The sequence below is a fragment of the Cydia fagiglandana genome, chromosome 16 (genome assembly GCF_963556715.1).
Source record: "Cydia fagiglandana chromosome 16, ilCydFagi1.1, whole genome shotgun sequence".
NCBI classification, from domain to species: domain Eukaryota; kingdom Metazoa; phylum Arthropoda; class Insecta; order Lepidoptera; family Tortricidae; genus Cydia; species Cydia fagiglandana.
The window spans coordinates 10,315,650-10,331,139 of NC_085947.1; the positions used below are offsets into that span (position 1 = coordinate 10,315,650).

The window sequence follows — 15,490 nt, forward strand, 5'->3', positions numbered from 1 at the left end:
CGTAAAATTCTGTCCGGATGGAATAAAATGCATATAAGTATTTCTTAAAACTAGTTTTTAAATGTACTTTCTAGCCTTCATTATAACAGACAGACACATAACGATTACATTATCCAATACTAGAGTGTATTTTCGACAGGAATAATCACTTTCCAGACCACCATATGCCATAATACGACCAAACTATTTCGACAAAGACACCTCTTTTTTCCGGTTTTGCCCACCCCTTCACCTTAAGTATTTAATGGCCCGTTTATTTACTACTACTAGCAAATGTTCTATTGGTATTGGTAGTAAACAGGCCGGCACGGCAGTGAGTCGCACTTAGTACTAATCAATGAAAATCAAGAAAAAAGAGTAATAAAGAAAAAAAAATGCATAAAGTAACCATTACAAAGAATATTGATACTTAATTGGAGAGATAATATCTCACGACAAAAGTTTATCATTGAAACAAGAAATAGCTGTGTCCATTAGTCATGAATGTCATGATAAAAAAATGTACTTACGGGATTATGTATTAGGTACATTACGATATAGAATTTTATTAAAACTTGTCAATATAATTTTGTTTAAACAATAATAATTAATGAAAAATGTTCTTACCTGAAGCGTTCGTTGATCAACACCAACTGCTTTCTTAGGCGGCTTGCACATGACTCGCAAATTCGGTGACAGTTTTACTACGTGACAGGTTCCCCTAAAAACATAATATTTTTAACAATAAAACAAAGAAAAAAAAACAAAAGAAATATTAACTTCCTGCCCCCAGAGAGATTTGAACTCTCGACCCCTGGTTTACAAGACCAGTGCTCTAACCCCTGAGCTATGGAGGCGATGCGAGAGCGGGCGAAATATTGACTTAGAAACTACGCATCCATTTTACTAACAACGTGACGTCGTTGCGTCGAAATGGGCTTCCCATTTGGTTAGATATAAAACGATGTAGAATTATTATAATTTATCAAACTAAATATCGTAAAAAATGGTGTCAAGATAATTTACTTGTAAACTATACAATCAGCGAAAATGTAACTAAGCGAGCGAGGTAGGTATTCAAAATGATCTTAACACAACTTTGTCTTTAAAGTAGAGCCGTGCGTGTAACCTACTTACCTCGTAGATCATTTTGATCACCTCATTCGCATAGCTATTTCTGTTGCTAACTGTATATTAGGGACCGTGCGCGTTGGAGTGTCTGCCATCTTGTGGCCTAAATCGGAAACATATGTGCACATTTACATTACCAAAGTAAGTGCTACCATCTATGGCTCACGTCGGTACGTTTCCTTGTGCATAGTAGGTCCTGCCATCTTGTGGGCTACATCGGAAGCATAAACGACGCATTTAGGCCTCGCGCCAAAAATCAGACGGTTCCTATGCTGCCTATAGTTCATGTACGGGGCCTATAATCTGAGCGGCTACCGCGAAAACCGAAATTCGCAAATTGCGGGGATCTTTCTCTTTTACTCCAATGAAGGCGTAATTAGAGTGACAGAGAAAAATGCCCGCAAATTGCGAACTTCGATTTTCGCGGTTATAGCCCTGTAGACATCAATCAATATCATACTTAGTGTCACCGCAGACAATGACAGGGAGCCGCGGGTTGAAGTCCAGTCGTGTCAATTTTTTCGTCTTCTTGGAGACCACGGCTTGAACGCAAATCGGTCGGTATTTGTTTACGTTCAAGTCGAACACGTACACCTGAAATTATAATTGCCAATTACGTCATTATACGACGTTTATTATAATGTCACCTGTTCACATTAGTTACGTCAAAGCCACACGACTCTACCTAAGTAGGTATGAGTGTGATGTCCCTGCGGATTCGCATCAGTGGGCCTACCGCCAACCACGTTCGACGTGTTGCCTCCCTGTCACACTTACGTACGAATTTACAACTGCGACAGAGAGGCAACACGTCGAACTCAGAGTGAACGGTAGAGCTGTCTCGTGTGATTCCGTATCAGCGTATACCTATCAGCGATTTGCTATGCTTTTGCCATCCATCCATGACATATAGTCCATGTTTTGTCCATGACATAGTCTATTACTCTATTTTTAAGAACTGTATGAATACCATGGTTGCAATAAAGAATGATATAAGGCCCAGCCATACAAATGATAAATGCAAAATGTGCCACTTAAATTTGAACCTGCAGTGTAGGAATTAGAGTTGATTTTGCGTTGTTCAATAACTGAACGAAATAAAGCAAAAGCAACTCTCCAATGGAATACGATTTAAATTTCATTGAACTGAATAAGTACTATAGGTAAGCCCTTGGGCCTTAGGAGGATATAATATAAAGGATCTTACCTTTCCCTCGGCAGTGCAGGCCGCGAACACGGTGCTGGAGTAGGGCGCCCACTTCACGTCGCCCACCGCGGCGCCCAGCTCGAACATGAACAGAGGCTCACTGTAATAAACAACCGCTTATAATTACCTCGGCGGCCGATCGTAAAATCAGGCATATCGTGAAATTCCTAGACGTATGAAACGTGAAAATATTTGGCTCGTTCCCTGAGTCGACGGAGCCTCGCTACGCGGGGATCATATTTCTGGACAGTTTGCCTTTCGGGCATCTGAAGCAACCTAATGAACCTATTCTTCCTATGTATTGGATTAACACGTTCCCTGTGTACCTAGGAACCAGAAATTGAGTCCTCACGTGCAACGTGGTTTTTATCAAAGGTTCATAGCCAGTATGTGCATGCAAATAAAAAAGACCTAGCTCACACGTGTAAATTTTGGCAATACTTTAAGTTTATATGGGGTCGTGCATCATTAGTGGTGCATGCACGTATCATATCTACCCTAAAATGCTACACGCGGGAACGTGTTAATGTGACCTCTTCCATTAAATACTCACTCTCTTCCATCTTCCCATATCTTAACCCTCCAATCGCCGGAACAAGACGCGTAAATACTGTTATTATAGTAGTTGTAGTTGATTCTGTACACCGGCATGTGATGGGCCTGGAAGAAAAATACTAGTGGGTTCGTTCAGCTTCTACTTTGGCTATATTATTATTACCTATATTTACTGATCAACCCCGAAATCGCGAAAAATAAATTTGGCTGTTTCATACACATTTTGGCTGGTCCATTTTTTATGGATAGGTAGGTAATTTTTTTTTCGCGATTTTGGGGTTGGTCTCATAGTAAAGGTTGCTCAGTATAATCCCAAAACCTCCCTGGTAACGGGAATGCAGTTCTTTTTTTGGCCAACGTGTATAGGGATTAAGAAACAATGAACCTATTAAGAGCTTCTTACAGGTTTTTTATAGTCTAATGCAAAAAAATACCTGGACAGAGCGCACGTAGTTACGATTGTACTTCAAGGAACAAGTATGGATCATGCCATCTTCCGTTCCCACCATAAAGATCTCCTGCTTCTCGGGGTGGAAGCAGATACAGCTGCCGCAACCTTTAATAAAATTTAGAAGTGCATAGTTTAAGGATCTAAATTAAACTAGGTATCTTCCAATATTATTTTCTCCTTAACGCCCTGGACAAAAGAAGATCCCCGATAAGTATGCTCGCTGAATTGAACGTTTGCATGAGATCAAATATCTACAAGCAAAGTGGAGTGACGGATCTAAAGTAATATGCAGGAATCATTCAAGCGGAATTATTTCATCAAATTTTAAGTGTAATTGCCAGACATCGTACATTTTGTAGCATTTTCGGTGCAACGGAGTGGTGTTAACGGAATTGTTATAGACAATTTCAACCCTAATGATTAATTTTATTAGCGGTAATTACGTTAATAAAATATTAATTTTAATTCAGTTGGTATAGGTCAAGAAATGAATGCTCAAAAAACGTTGTAGAGGGAAATGCTAGGAACACAATTTTTGACTCCGTAACTTTGTTTGGACTAGTTAGGAGGTGAACATATCAAAAGTCCCCGGCTGTAGCCCCGCTGCTGGGGGGTAGAGGGGGATAAGAAGGTCGAATTTTTCGGTTTTTCATTGATATCTTGGAAACTTTGCGTCTTAGCGACATGACTACTAAGACAAACCGAAAGCTGATAAAATTAGTTACAAGTTTTATCCTGTCAAGTTTTTCGATATCATGAATAGTTTTTGAGATACCCGCTCTTGAAAGTTTATTTAGGGATTTTAATTTTATCTTGATATCTACGTCAGTGAAGCTGTTAGGCCATGTTTGGTATCATTTTCGTATAAATCGGGAGTGCTGAATTCATTTATGGTATCACATTGACACCATTCCGAAGTAAAACCAAAATTTAAAAATAAATATTTTTTTAAATCCCTCTTCACGCTTAAACCGCTGAACCAATTTCGTTGAAATTTGGTATAGAAATAGTTTAAATCTCGACACACGACATAGGATAGTTTTTATAACCAAAAGCATCTTTTGAGGGTGTGAAAAGTGGGGTGGAAGTTTGTATGGGGAGTCAATAACCGCTGAACCGGTTTAGATGAAATTTAGAACGGAATACATCTGTGATTTAGATGAAAGTGATACCAAACATGACTTCAAACCTTTCCTTGAGCAGTATTAACCTCATGAATTCAGTTTCGTCGACGAAGTTGAATTCCCCCCATACTCCATTTCACAACTTTAAAGGATGATTATTGAGATAAAAAGTATCTTATGTCCTGTCTTGGGACTCGAAATATCTGTATACCAAATTTCAATTAAATCGGTTGAGCGGTTTAAGCGTGAAGAGGAATTTAAAAAAAAAGGTATTTGTTTAAAGTTTATATGTTTTTTCTTAGGAATGGTGTCAATGTGATACCAAAACTGAATTCAGCACCCCCGATTTATACGAAAATGATACCAAACACGGTCTAGCAGCGTCACTAATGTAGATATCAAGATAAAATTGAAAGCCCTAAATAAACTTTCAAGAGCGGATATCTCAAAAACTATTCAAGATATCGAAAAACTTGACTGAATAAAACTTGTAACAAATTTTATCAGCTTTTGGTTTGTCTTAGTAGTCATGTCGCTAAGACGCAAAATTTCCAAGATATAAGTGAAAAACCGAAAAATGAGACCTTCTTTCCCCCCTCTACCCCCCAGCACCGGGGCTACGGCCGGGGACTTTTGATATGTTCACCTTCTAACTAGTCCAAACAAAGTTACGTAGTCAAAAATTGTGTTCCTAGCATTTCCCTCTATAACTTCTTATTGCTTGGCCTAGTATTATCTATACCAATTCCGTTAACCGCTGCACCAAAAATGCTATAAAATTTACGAGGTCTGGTAATTGTAATTACAATGCCTATTAAACATTCCTTTGACTTCCGTTCACTAGTGAAACTGATTAGGAATACTGAATATGCACGCTCGCCGGAACGGATTACAGAATAAAATAATGTAGTTACTGTTAACGGTGAGCATGGTCCCGTCTGGTCCAGGGATCGGAGCTACAGGCGACTGCAGCGTGATGATGGTCGTGGCCTGCAGCTCGCCCGGCATCACCGCCCATTGCACCACGCGACCGTCGCCGGATATAGAGAAGAAGGAGGCCTCGCCGTCGAGCAGGCGGGGACCCCAGCGGATCTTAATGATATGAAATCATTGTCGGACTTTTAGAACGCAATGCATGTCCGGGACGTCATATTTTTAATTGAATTATAACGCAAAAAGGTCTATAATTCATGCGTAAGTTCAGATAACAGGTGTATACAAGTTTGAAATGGCTAGGTGGTAGTGGTACCATGGTAAACCTAGATAGAACCCTTCAGTGGCTAAAGAAAGACACCTTTCAAGGATGGACTTATTTGGTATAGTCGCACAAATAAAAGTCGGCAGCGGATTTGATAGCCCACGCAGTGTAAGTGTTATTTATACGTCATAATTTCATAGAAGTTTGACACTTGCACTGCGTGGGCTATCAAAATCGCTGCAGACTTTTTACGGCCTAACTTTATGTCCATGTCATTATTAAACTTGATGATGAGGGATTAATACTTAATGGAACGAGAAGGTGAGCAAGTAAATAAAATTAGTCCTCGTTTTAACCCTTTCTATGCCTGTAGCTTTGAAATTACTTATAAATTACAATCCGAATTTGTCTGGGACGGTCCTATACGGGGATAAGGCATATGAAAGGTTAATCAAATATAAAAAAGTTTGTCCAATTTACCTCCCATACAATACTGGTGTGTTTATCTTTGACGGAATCCGATTTGTACTGGTAAGTAGACTCCAACGTCAACTGAGCGTTGTAAACGCACACGTTACCGTCGTAGCGGCCTGTCATACAAGAAAACTGTAACATTCTACCAAATCTAAGAAATTGTTCAGTGTGCCCCTCACATTACGATCTGCATAAAGGAAACATAGGTATTAAGTATTGTATTTATCTAAAAAATAAATATTACTGCTGTGAAGCCTCCTCCACACTCGATCGTGCGCGAATCGCGGCGCGAAGCCACGAACGCGAGTGTGGCGTCGATTTTCGCGGACAGCGAAATCGACTCCACACTCGCGTTCGCGGCTTCGCCCGCGATTCACGCGCATAGTCTGGAGGGGGCTTGGGACGTTAGGGAAATTAGTTATATATATTTAACTTTTTAGACGCAAATGACCGATATATCCGCACCGCAGGTTCAACGCTAAAGACTGATTAATCGGTCACAAACCACAGAACATGCATGCATGCTTGCTTAAAGTTCAATTTCAGTTTTGAAACTTCGGTGACGTGGCGTCCGCGTGACAGTTTTTGTGTTTGACATGGCGTCAAAAAGGTTAAGTTCTAAATTTTGTTTCGTATTTATTCTTACCAACGCAAATAAGGTAAGGAGTCTCATGGTAGACGTCGAGGCATATGAGCGGGGACTCCGTGACCACAGCGTACTCGGGGTATGCCGGGTTCTTGATGCTGTACAGGCACAGGCATCCCTCCTTTTGCTGGTTGGTAAAATCCACTGGAAGAACAAAACGCGAGTAATAGAAGAAGATTAAGTAGGTACCCATTCGTAATGCTACTCGTTGTGTAACTTTAATCAGAAAATAATTCGGATACCCTGCGGATCATGCTCAGGCTGATATTTCAATGAGCAATTTATAGGTCCATCCAATATACCATCACGCTCCGTGATTGTTGCGCCATTTAGGGTCCTAGCTAAAGGATCTATATCTGAATCCCTAAAGTCTTTTCTCCTATCTTTGCATTCCCTAATACTGTTTGTTATAATGATCAGTTGTCCTAACACTCGTATACCCTAATTTTGGTTTCCCTATTATCGAATGGCCGATTTTTTTTTATCCTAATATGCTTTTGCCTAATGGCACCTTCCATATTGAGTATTTATCCTAATGTTATGTAGTATAATTCTTTTTTCGCCTAATTATTGTCAGGCCTAAAAGTTATATATCCTAACCATCATGTTACCTAATTTTACTTAGCCTATCATTACTTGACCTAACACTCGTATGCCCTAATTTTGATTTCCCTATTTCGTTTCGTTTTTACAAAGGTCGCAGTTCTAACCTAACCTAACCCACTTTTGTGGCAGCAGTTCGTTTTTGTGAGGATCACAGTTTTAACCTAACCTAACCCACTTTTGTGGTAACAGTTCGTTTTTGCAAGGATCGCAGTTCTAACCTAACCTAACCCACTTTTGTGGCAGCAGTTCGTTTTTGCGAGGGTCACAGTTCTAACCTAACCTAACCCACTTCTGTGGCAACAGTTCGTTACCATTCATATGGAAACTAATTGTTATGATAATTGATCAATAGGAAAAGTAACTGTTATGACAATTGATCATTAGGGCAATAGCCATTAGGTCAAAACAGTTAGAGCATGTTATTTTATGCCAAACATTGTTAGGGATTTCGAAGAATATGGTAAAAAACTTTAGGGATCTTGATAGTTATGGTACAAATGCTTAGGACAAATGAGTCTTAGGCTAACCATTACATTATGGAAAATAATCGTTATGACAATTGATAGTTAGAGCATGTGCCCATTAGGACAAACCAGTTAGGGCAAGTGACTTTAGGACAAACGTTGTTAGGGATTCAGAATGACACCCCTAGCTAAATTGGTTAGTTCAATACTTAAGCTATAGAATTTCCAATTTAGCAAGAACCCTAAATGGCATAACAATCCCTTGTGGTGACTGCACCTACGTATAACTGATTGCCTGGTTCCGAGTCCCTGCATTTCCAATACAACTCCATTTTCCAATACAACTTAAGTGGTCTTGTACATGTAGCGGCTATCATTGCAAAACTTACCTACTTCCCATGAAATTACGAACATGCGCTAGCTAATATTTTCTTATAACTTGCCCAGTCCAGAGAAGCTTCACATAATGAGACTTACACGATCCATATGCGACAGCGAACAAATCTTGATAGTGCGGGTTCCAGGCGACCTCGCAGACTGCGTGGCTCCGCATAGGTTCGTACTGGAACTTCCAAAGCGGCAGCAGAGAGCCCATGCCTTCACGGAACTCGTCCGACGGGTCGTCCCAATAGCGGTAGTCTTGAGCTGAGGACACATCATGACATCTTCTTATACCGGCATTTTGCCACGGCTCATTCCCATGAGGTCCGCTTGACATACTAATCCCAAGAATTAACCTTCCAACCCAGAGGTGAAACTAGGCCTTATAGGGATTAGTCCGGTTTTCTCACGATGTTTTCCTTCACCGAAAAGTGACTGGTAAATATCAAATGATATTATATTACGTGTAATTTGTAAACTACACACCGCTGACCCGCTGAGGGCAGCACAGATTCAAGACATCCACAGATCAGCGTCATACATCTGTCTCTAAGATGTATGACGCTGACGGAGCGCAACGGATGTTAGATGTCGAATAAGAATAAGGATAAGTAGTTAGAGATATTAGAATGCGAAATACATATTTATTAACGTTTCTTATGTGCGATTTGTAGAAAAAGATCGTCAATGTTGGTTAAAATTATGCTTTGGTAATCTTTCTTTCTTCTCCTCCTCCGTTGAAATAGGTAGTAAAGTTGAAAGACCAATCTACTTGGGAGAAAAACGGGTACGGGTACGGATGCTTAAAAATGTGTAGGAAATAAGCTGCAGTCGCCTTACCAATATCGTCATAGATGTTCTGGTTGACCAGCCGCTCTAGCACGGCCCAAGCCTCGCGAACGCGCTGCGCGAGTTGTTCGTCGTGAATCTGTTGCGCGGACTTTGCATGCTTGGCCGCTTTCTTTCGCAACTGGACGTACAATTATTGAATTAACTTTGTCTCCCATTTAAAATACTTTTATTAACGAGCTTGAGTTTGTACTCGACTAAGGTTTTTTATGTAAGTACGTATTTGACTTCTCTTATCTATTTAGGTATTATATTTTTTAGATTAGTTTTTTGCGTCTGACAGTTAATTTTACTGATATTATTCAACATTGAAAAGAAAAATTGGACTCGGCTGAACGTTGTCACAGGCACAAAACTATACAGTGAAAGCAGCAAACTATATCTAATAAAGGCATTTTTGTATATGAAAGTACACGCGTATCTAGCGATGTCACTGAGGAGGTTAAAAAGCTGCATTCCGTTTTTTCCTTTAATTTCAGAAGTAGTACACATAAGAATAGTGTGGGTCTTAAAGAATAATATTTGTAAGCGACACTGGTAGAATGCCTCGAATTGCTTATAAGGTCTTGTCATTTATTTAATGGTGCTTTGTCATCGACATTCCATCAAATAATTAAATGCATCAAAAGCGACGTAAACATTTGACTGTAGCTTTAGCTTAGCACCCCTGTACGTATACAAGTTTGTATGCGGGTTTGTTAAGCTAATAGTTTTGCTAACAGGTACCTACTTAACAGCTAGGTACTATGAAATCGATCGGAGACAATAGTTTTTTTATTTAATTAATATATTATTAATATATAAAATTAAATATATTCACTTCACACCAAAAAGAATAGATAGTATAGAGGGGTCCTGTCATAGTAAATGTTGTAGTCACTGTAATTTACTGCCATCTATCGACACACGACTATAACTCAAAATAAACACGAAAATTATTTAAAAAAAATTATGTATATGGATAAATGATTTTATTATTTTTATATAATTTTGACCCATGTTCATTCACTGATATCTATATATTAGTGCCATGCCTTATGGGAAACGATCGCAGAGATAGTTCAGAGCCGGAAACCGCTACCAACTTTTAGTATGTTGTTGGGCATGGCATTGGGTCTCCAAAACTGCCGGGAGACGGCGGCGCCGGCCATCTACTTCAGCGGAATGACGTCATCAAAATGACTCCCGCTTCGTTGCGAATATTGCATACTGCACCAAAACTATGTATAGCACATACACGTGTGGGGTATTAAATGAAAGCCAATTAAATAAACTATATTTTGTTTATACAAAGTGTATCAAAATATGCAACAGTGTAAGAGAAATTTACAAAATAATAAAAATTACGTAAAAAGATATTCGATTATTTGGGTTTTACAACCAAACCAAAAGTCGGACGATAAAGCAATGTACTACAACATTAAAGATGACGTCTCAAGCCATACACTGATATCAATAAAATCAAAATTGGACCAAATATGTGGAAATTATGCATCAAAATGTAGATATTTGCCCATACAAATGCATAAAAGTAAAAAAATCCAAATTGGTCATTTTCAGGATAATCCGCATAAGCTTCTAGTATGTTATTAGCAATATGACTTGGATTATAAAACTGCCGGGAGACCATGTCTGTTGTTCCTCAGTTACAAAATATGACGTCATACAAATAATCACTGCCGAATTTCGTAAAATGTAAATTATAGCTATACCACGAGTCTCACATACACGTGAGTTACATGTAATGAAAGGTTATTAAATTTAGTATGATTCACCTAAACATTGTTTGTAAAAAAAAATGTACGGTTTAAGAGCTAGAAACAAAGAAATACCACTTTTTATGGAAAAAGTAGATGTATATCAATTTTATAGCTAAACTAAAATTGTCAATAAAACGTTGCATATAACATTTAAAAAACCAGTTATTCAACTATACATCACAGTTTAAATTTTACATTTCCGATTAAAACTGTGGAAGTTGTGGAAAAAAAACTAAACCGCCCCAACAATTCTACCTTAATGCGCTCATATTATGCAAAGAACAGTTCTAATTATCGAGTATTAAATGAAGGAACATTACAAAAAATACATGAAAACGACATTTTCGAATGGAACCATAATTAAAAAAATAATAATTTACTTGATAAGTAAGCAAAATACTGTTTCTTTAAGTACCTAATCTCCTCCTTTCAAAGTCGGTTAAAATGTAGCTTTTGTGACCTGGGCTACAAAGACAAATAAATTGACACCTCATTTATCAAAATCATTTCAGTAGTTTCATGCAAACGGTACCTACACATGCACACATAGATAACAAATTCTGCCGTAGTCGGACAAAAAATTAAAATTCAATAATTAGACCTTTACTATTATGGCCTGGCGTGGCTTGGCATCTAACGATGAAACCCTCAGGCCGTAGATGTTAGCAGGCCTAGCGGGCGTCGCCTCGATAAGTTAGCAAGATGCCTTATGGAGGCTTCGAATGACCAGAGGGGTGACCTGTATTTCAAAGGATCAGAGGGAAAATTCAGCCAGCCTTCTCAGCTCAGCCTTGAAACCCTTGCACCATTCAAGATTCCACTTTTATAAGAATACTGGCGCGAAGTGGCGCAGAATAGGGCAGAGTGACGCTCTTTTGTGTCAGAGGCCAAGATCCTCTTTGCTTTGGGTCACTGAGCCAGTGATGTACGTATGTATAAGGATAATCGAGGCTTAAATATATAATTATGTATCGCATTAAGTGAACTGTTATGGCATTTACCTCGATAAGGCATTTTGTATTAGGCATGTACCTACTTACTGGCATGTAACTTTACATTTCTCTAATAATGTAGCGTTAGGCCATGACAATAAGAGTCTATTTCATATTAATATTTACCGCGACTACAGCAGGAACTGCTGTCTACGTATGTAATTATGTATTTTTTACATGAAACAACTGAACTGATTTTGATAAATGAGGTGTCAATTTATTTGTCTTTGTAGCCCAGGTCACAAAAGCTACATTTTAACCGACTTTGAAAGGAGGAGATTAGGTACTTAAATAAACAGTATTTTGCTTACTTATCAAGTAAATTATTATTTTTTTAATTATGGTTCCATTCGAAAATGTCGTTTTCATGTATTTTATGTAATGTTCATTCATTTAATACTCGATAATTAGAACTATTCTTTGCATAATATGAGCGCATTAAGGTAGAATTGTTGGGGCGCTTTAGTTTTTTTTCCACAACTTCCACAGTTTTTATCGGAAATGTAAAATTTAAACTGTGATGTATAGTTGAATAACTGGTTTTTTAAATGTTATATGCAACGTTTTATTGACAATTTTAGTTTAGCTATAAAATTGATATACATCTACTTTTTCCATAAAAAGTGGTATTTCTTTGTTTCTAGCTCTTAAACCGTACATTTTTTTTACAAACAATGTTTAGGTGAATCATACTAAATTTAATAACCTTTCATTACATGTAACTCACGTGTATGTGAGACTCGTGGTATAGCTATAATTTACATTTTACGAAATTCGGCAGTGATTATTTGTATGACGTCATTATTTGTAATTGAGGAACAACAGACATGGTCTCCCGGCAGTTTTAGAATCCAGGTCATATTGCTAATAACATACTAGAAGATTATGCGGATTATCCTGAAAATGACAAATTTGGATTTTTTTAACTTTTATGCATTTGTATGGGCTAATATCTACATTTTGATGCATCATTTCCACATATTTGGCCCAATTTTGACTTGATTGATATCAACGTATGGCGTCAGACGTCGTCTTTAATTTTGTAGTACATTGCTTTAATGTCCGACTTTTGGTTTGGTTGTAAAACCAAAATAGTTGAATATTTTTTTACATCATTTTGATTCTTTTGCAAATGGCTCTTAAACGGCTGTATATTTTGGTACATACTGTATAAATGAAATATAGCATATTTAACTGGCTTTCATTCAGTACCCCACACAATTATGTGCCATGCATAGTTTGGGTACAATATGCAATGTTCGCAACGAAACGGGAGTCATTTTGATGACGTCATTCCGCTGAAGTAGATGGCCGGCGCCGCCGTCTCCCGGCAGTTTTGGAGACCCAATGCCATGCCCAACAACATATTAAAAGTTGGTAGCGGTTTCCGGCTCTGAACTATATTCCCATAAGGCATATGACTATATATATGTGTTAAAATTTTAAATATGAAACGGTGTCGTCATGCCATCTAGCCGAGTATAGGCTAAAGGTGTGTGCGCATCTATCCGAGAATGACTTTTTCTTGATTTCCGAGGCACGTTTTTTTCTTAGATTTTATTCATCTTATACGAAGTTACATATGTCTTTGCTTCACACAAATGGAACGCAAGAAATGGAAATGGATCTACATTATGTTCCGTTTGTATGAATTAAGAACTAAGCGTTAACTACGAAGAATAAATTTTAATTGCTAACATCTTATATTATGCTTAGCGTAATTATACTTACTCTCTTAGGTTTTTCCTCTTCCTTCTCTTTCATTTTCCTGGCATAGTCCTCTTGGTAGAAGTCGAATATGATGCTCTGGAGGGCCACGGCGCTGAAGTTCGCTCGCGCCGGTGGTATCGTTTGAGTTTCCACTGACTGAAGTTATAATAATCGTTTATTTTTAAATAACAGCTTAATAGTATAAATCGTCGGGTGACAAGCAAAAGTCACTAACTAACACCATTTAAATTATTGGACAATAAACCGTGTTACAAGTGTAATAAAGTGCATTGTTACTTTAATTTTTTGATAGTACTTAGTAACTTTTGCTTGTCACCCGACGAAATAAATTAGTAATATTGGTCAGTCTGTATAGGTACACCAAAAGAAAACGTTAATTAAAATGCAGGAAGGCGACTGAACATGTGGTTAAGATCCTATAGTTCGTTTTTTTTAGCATTAGAAAAAGGTACTCGTAAACAATCCTGACGTGTCTCTTTATTGAATAACACTTTTGAAAAATAAGTCACGGCAAATACGTAACAATTGAGTCGCTTAACTTCAAACTCGGGTAAATCCATCTGTCAGATTATGCGATTTTGGTATTAAGAAAACGTAATAGGGTAGATATTTACTGAGAGGGTCCAATGGATTTACCCGAGTTTGAAGTTAACGACACAATTATGAATCATAATATATTACGATAATTTACATTCTTTTGCTTTCTTAGTATATAGTATGTAATAGGTAGGTAGTTACTGATTCTTAAAAAGCGTGAAAACGTTTTTAATTAAAAGACACGTCAAGATCGCGTAGTCTTTTACTAATGTTAAAAAAACGAACAACTTAATAACCTCATACGAAAACCACTTAAACGCTCACTCATTAGAAAACTCATATGGTGGTATAAGATTCCTTGTACGATTTATATCGCCCTTGCGTAAGCAATTTTGCTGGCGGTGACGCCAGGTTTCCGAATGTAAGCTCATTGAAGCTCTCGGGCCATATTAAGCAACAACGGGCCATATTGAGGTACCTAGTACAGTCGCCATCAGATATATCGGAGCAGCCAAGGTGTTCACAAATATCCGAACACGCCTCTATTGTCAAGGCGTTAGAGTGCGCGTTCAGATATTGTGAACACCTTGGCCGCTCCGATATATCTGATGGCGACTGTACCTAGGGAGTCTCCATGGATTTAAATAAAAACAGGACTCACACGTCGAGGGTTGTTGAATGTGAGAGCAGCCCGCTCGCAGAAGTTAAACTGGTTGGCCAGCTTCTTGACGCGGGGCCTGATCACAATCTCTTCGTCTCCTGCGGGCGGTGCGGCATCCGCACCCTTTTCCTCGGCTATGTTGACAAGAGTGGTCAAAATGTGGAGTCATCTTAGGTACAGTCAATACCATCTTTACCATAAGGGCACACGAGGCCCGTGCCCAGGGCTTCCATCCTCAGGGGGCCCCGAAGTACAGACAGTAACAGTATATGTATTTGATTACCCATGATAAATAGAAGATCATCACAGTAGAAAATATTTAAATATAGAATATGCTTAAAATAAAAACAAGTTTAATATTCAGATTTGAAGCTTTGTTTTAATTTTATGGTTATTTAAAACTAGGACACTTAATCTGCCCAACCCTGTAATATATAATATTTATGTTATTAGTTATTATTATTTGTGCTAATAAACATCTCTTATTCTTATTCTTATTCTTAAAAATATTAGTTTAATTAGATTTCTTTACCTTCCAAAAGGGCCCCAAATTCTTATGTGCCCAAGGGCCCCAGCATAGTTTAAGACGGCCCTGGGTACAGTCTGCAGCAGAAATTGCTAAACGGATGAGGTTTTCAAAATTACCTTGACACGCTCTTATTCTCTTAATAATAATGTCGCGTCAAGAACATTTTGAACACCTCGCCCGCTTAGCAACTTATGCTGCTGACTGTAGGTACATAA

The 15,490-nt window shown here is 38.2% G+C and overlaps 1 protein-coding gene and 1 non-coding gene across 3 annotated transcripts in view; both read right to left on the bottom strand.

Moving 5' to 3' along the window:
* The window catches only part of LOC134671958 (dynein intermediate chain 2, ciliary), a 38,746-nt gene that overhangs the window by 6,904 nt on the left and 16,352 nt on the right, over positions 1–15,490 (bottom strand). For both annotated transcript variants that reach the window (XM_063529839.1, XM_063529840.1), the window contains 12 exons: positions 14,747–14,880; positions 13,549–13,683; positions 9,057–9,186; positions 8,313–8,480; positions 6,766–6,909; positions 6,126–6,235; positions 5,362–5,539; positions 3,307–3,428; positions 2,871–2,977; positions 2,318–2,417; positions 1,571–1,704; positions 607–700 (listed from right to left, as the gene is read on the bottom strand). In XM_063529839.1, coding sequence (XP_063385909.1) covers positions 607–700; positions 1,571–1,704; positions 2,318–2,417; positions 2,871–2,977; positions 3,307–3,428; positions 5,362–5,539; positions 6,126–6,235; positions 6,766–6,909; positions 8,313–8,480; positions 9,057–9,186; positions 13,549–13,683; positions 14,747–14,880 — 1,556 coding nt within the window. The remainder of the gene's footprint in view (positions 1–606; positions 701–1,570; positions 1,705–2,317; positions 2,418–2,870; positions 2,978–3,306; positions 3,429–5,361; positions 5,540–6,125; positions 6,236–6,765; positions 6,910–8,312; positions 8,481–9,056; positions 9,187–13,548; positions 13,684–14,746; positions 14,881–15,490) is intronic.
* On the bottom strand, positions 764–836 carry Trnat-ugu (transfer RNA threonine (anticodon UGU)). The gene has a single exon. It is a non-coding gene; the product is annotated as a tRNA-Thr (tRNA).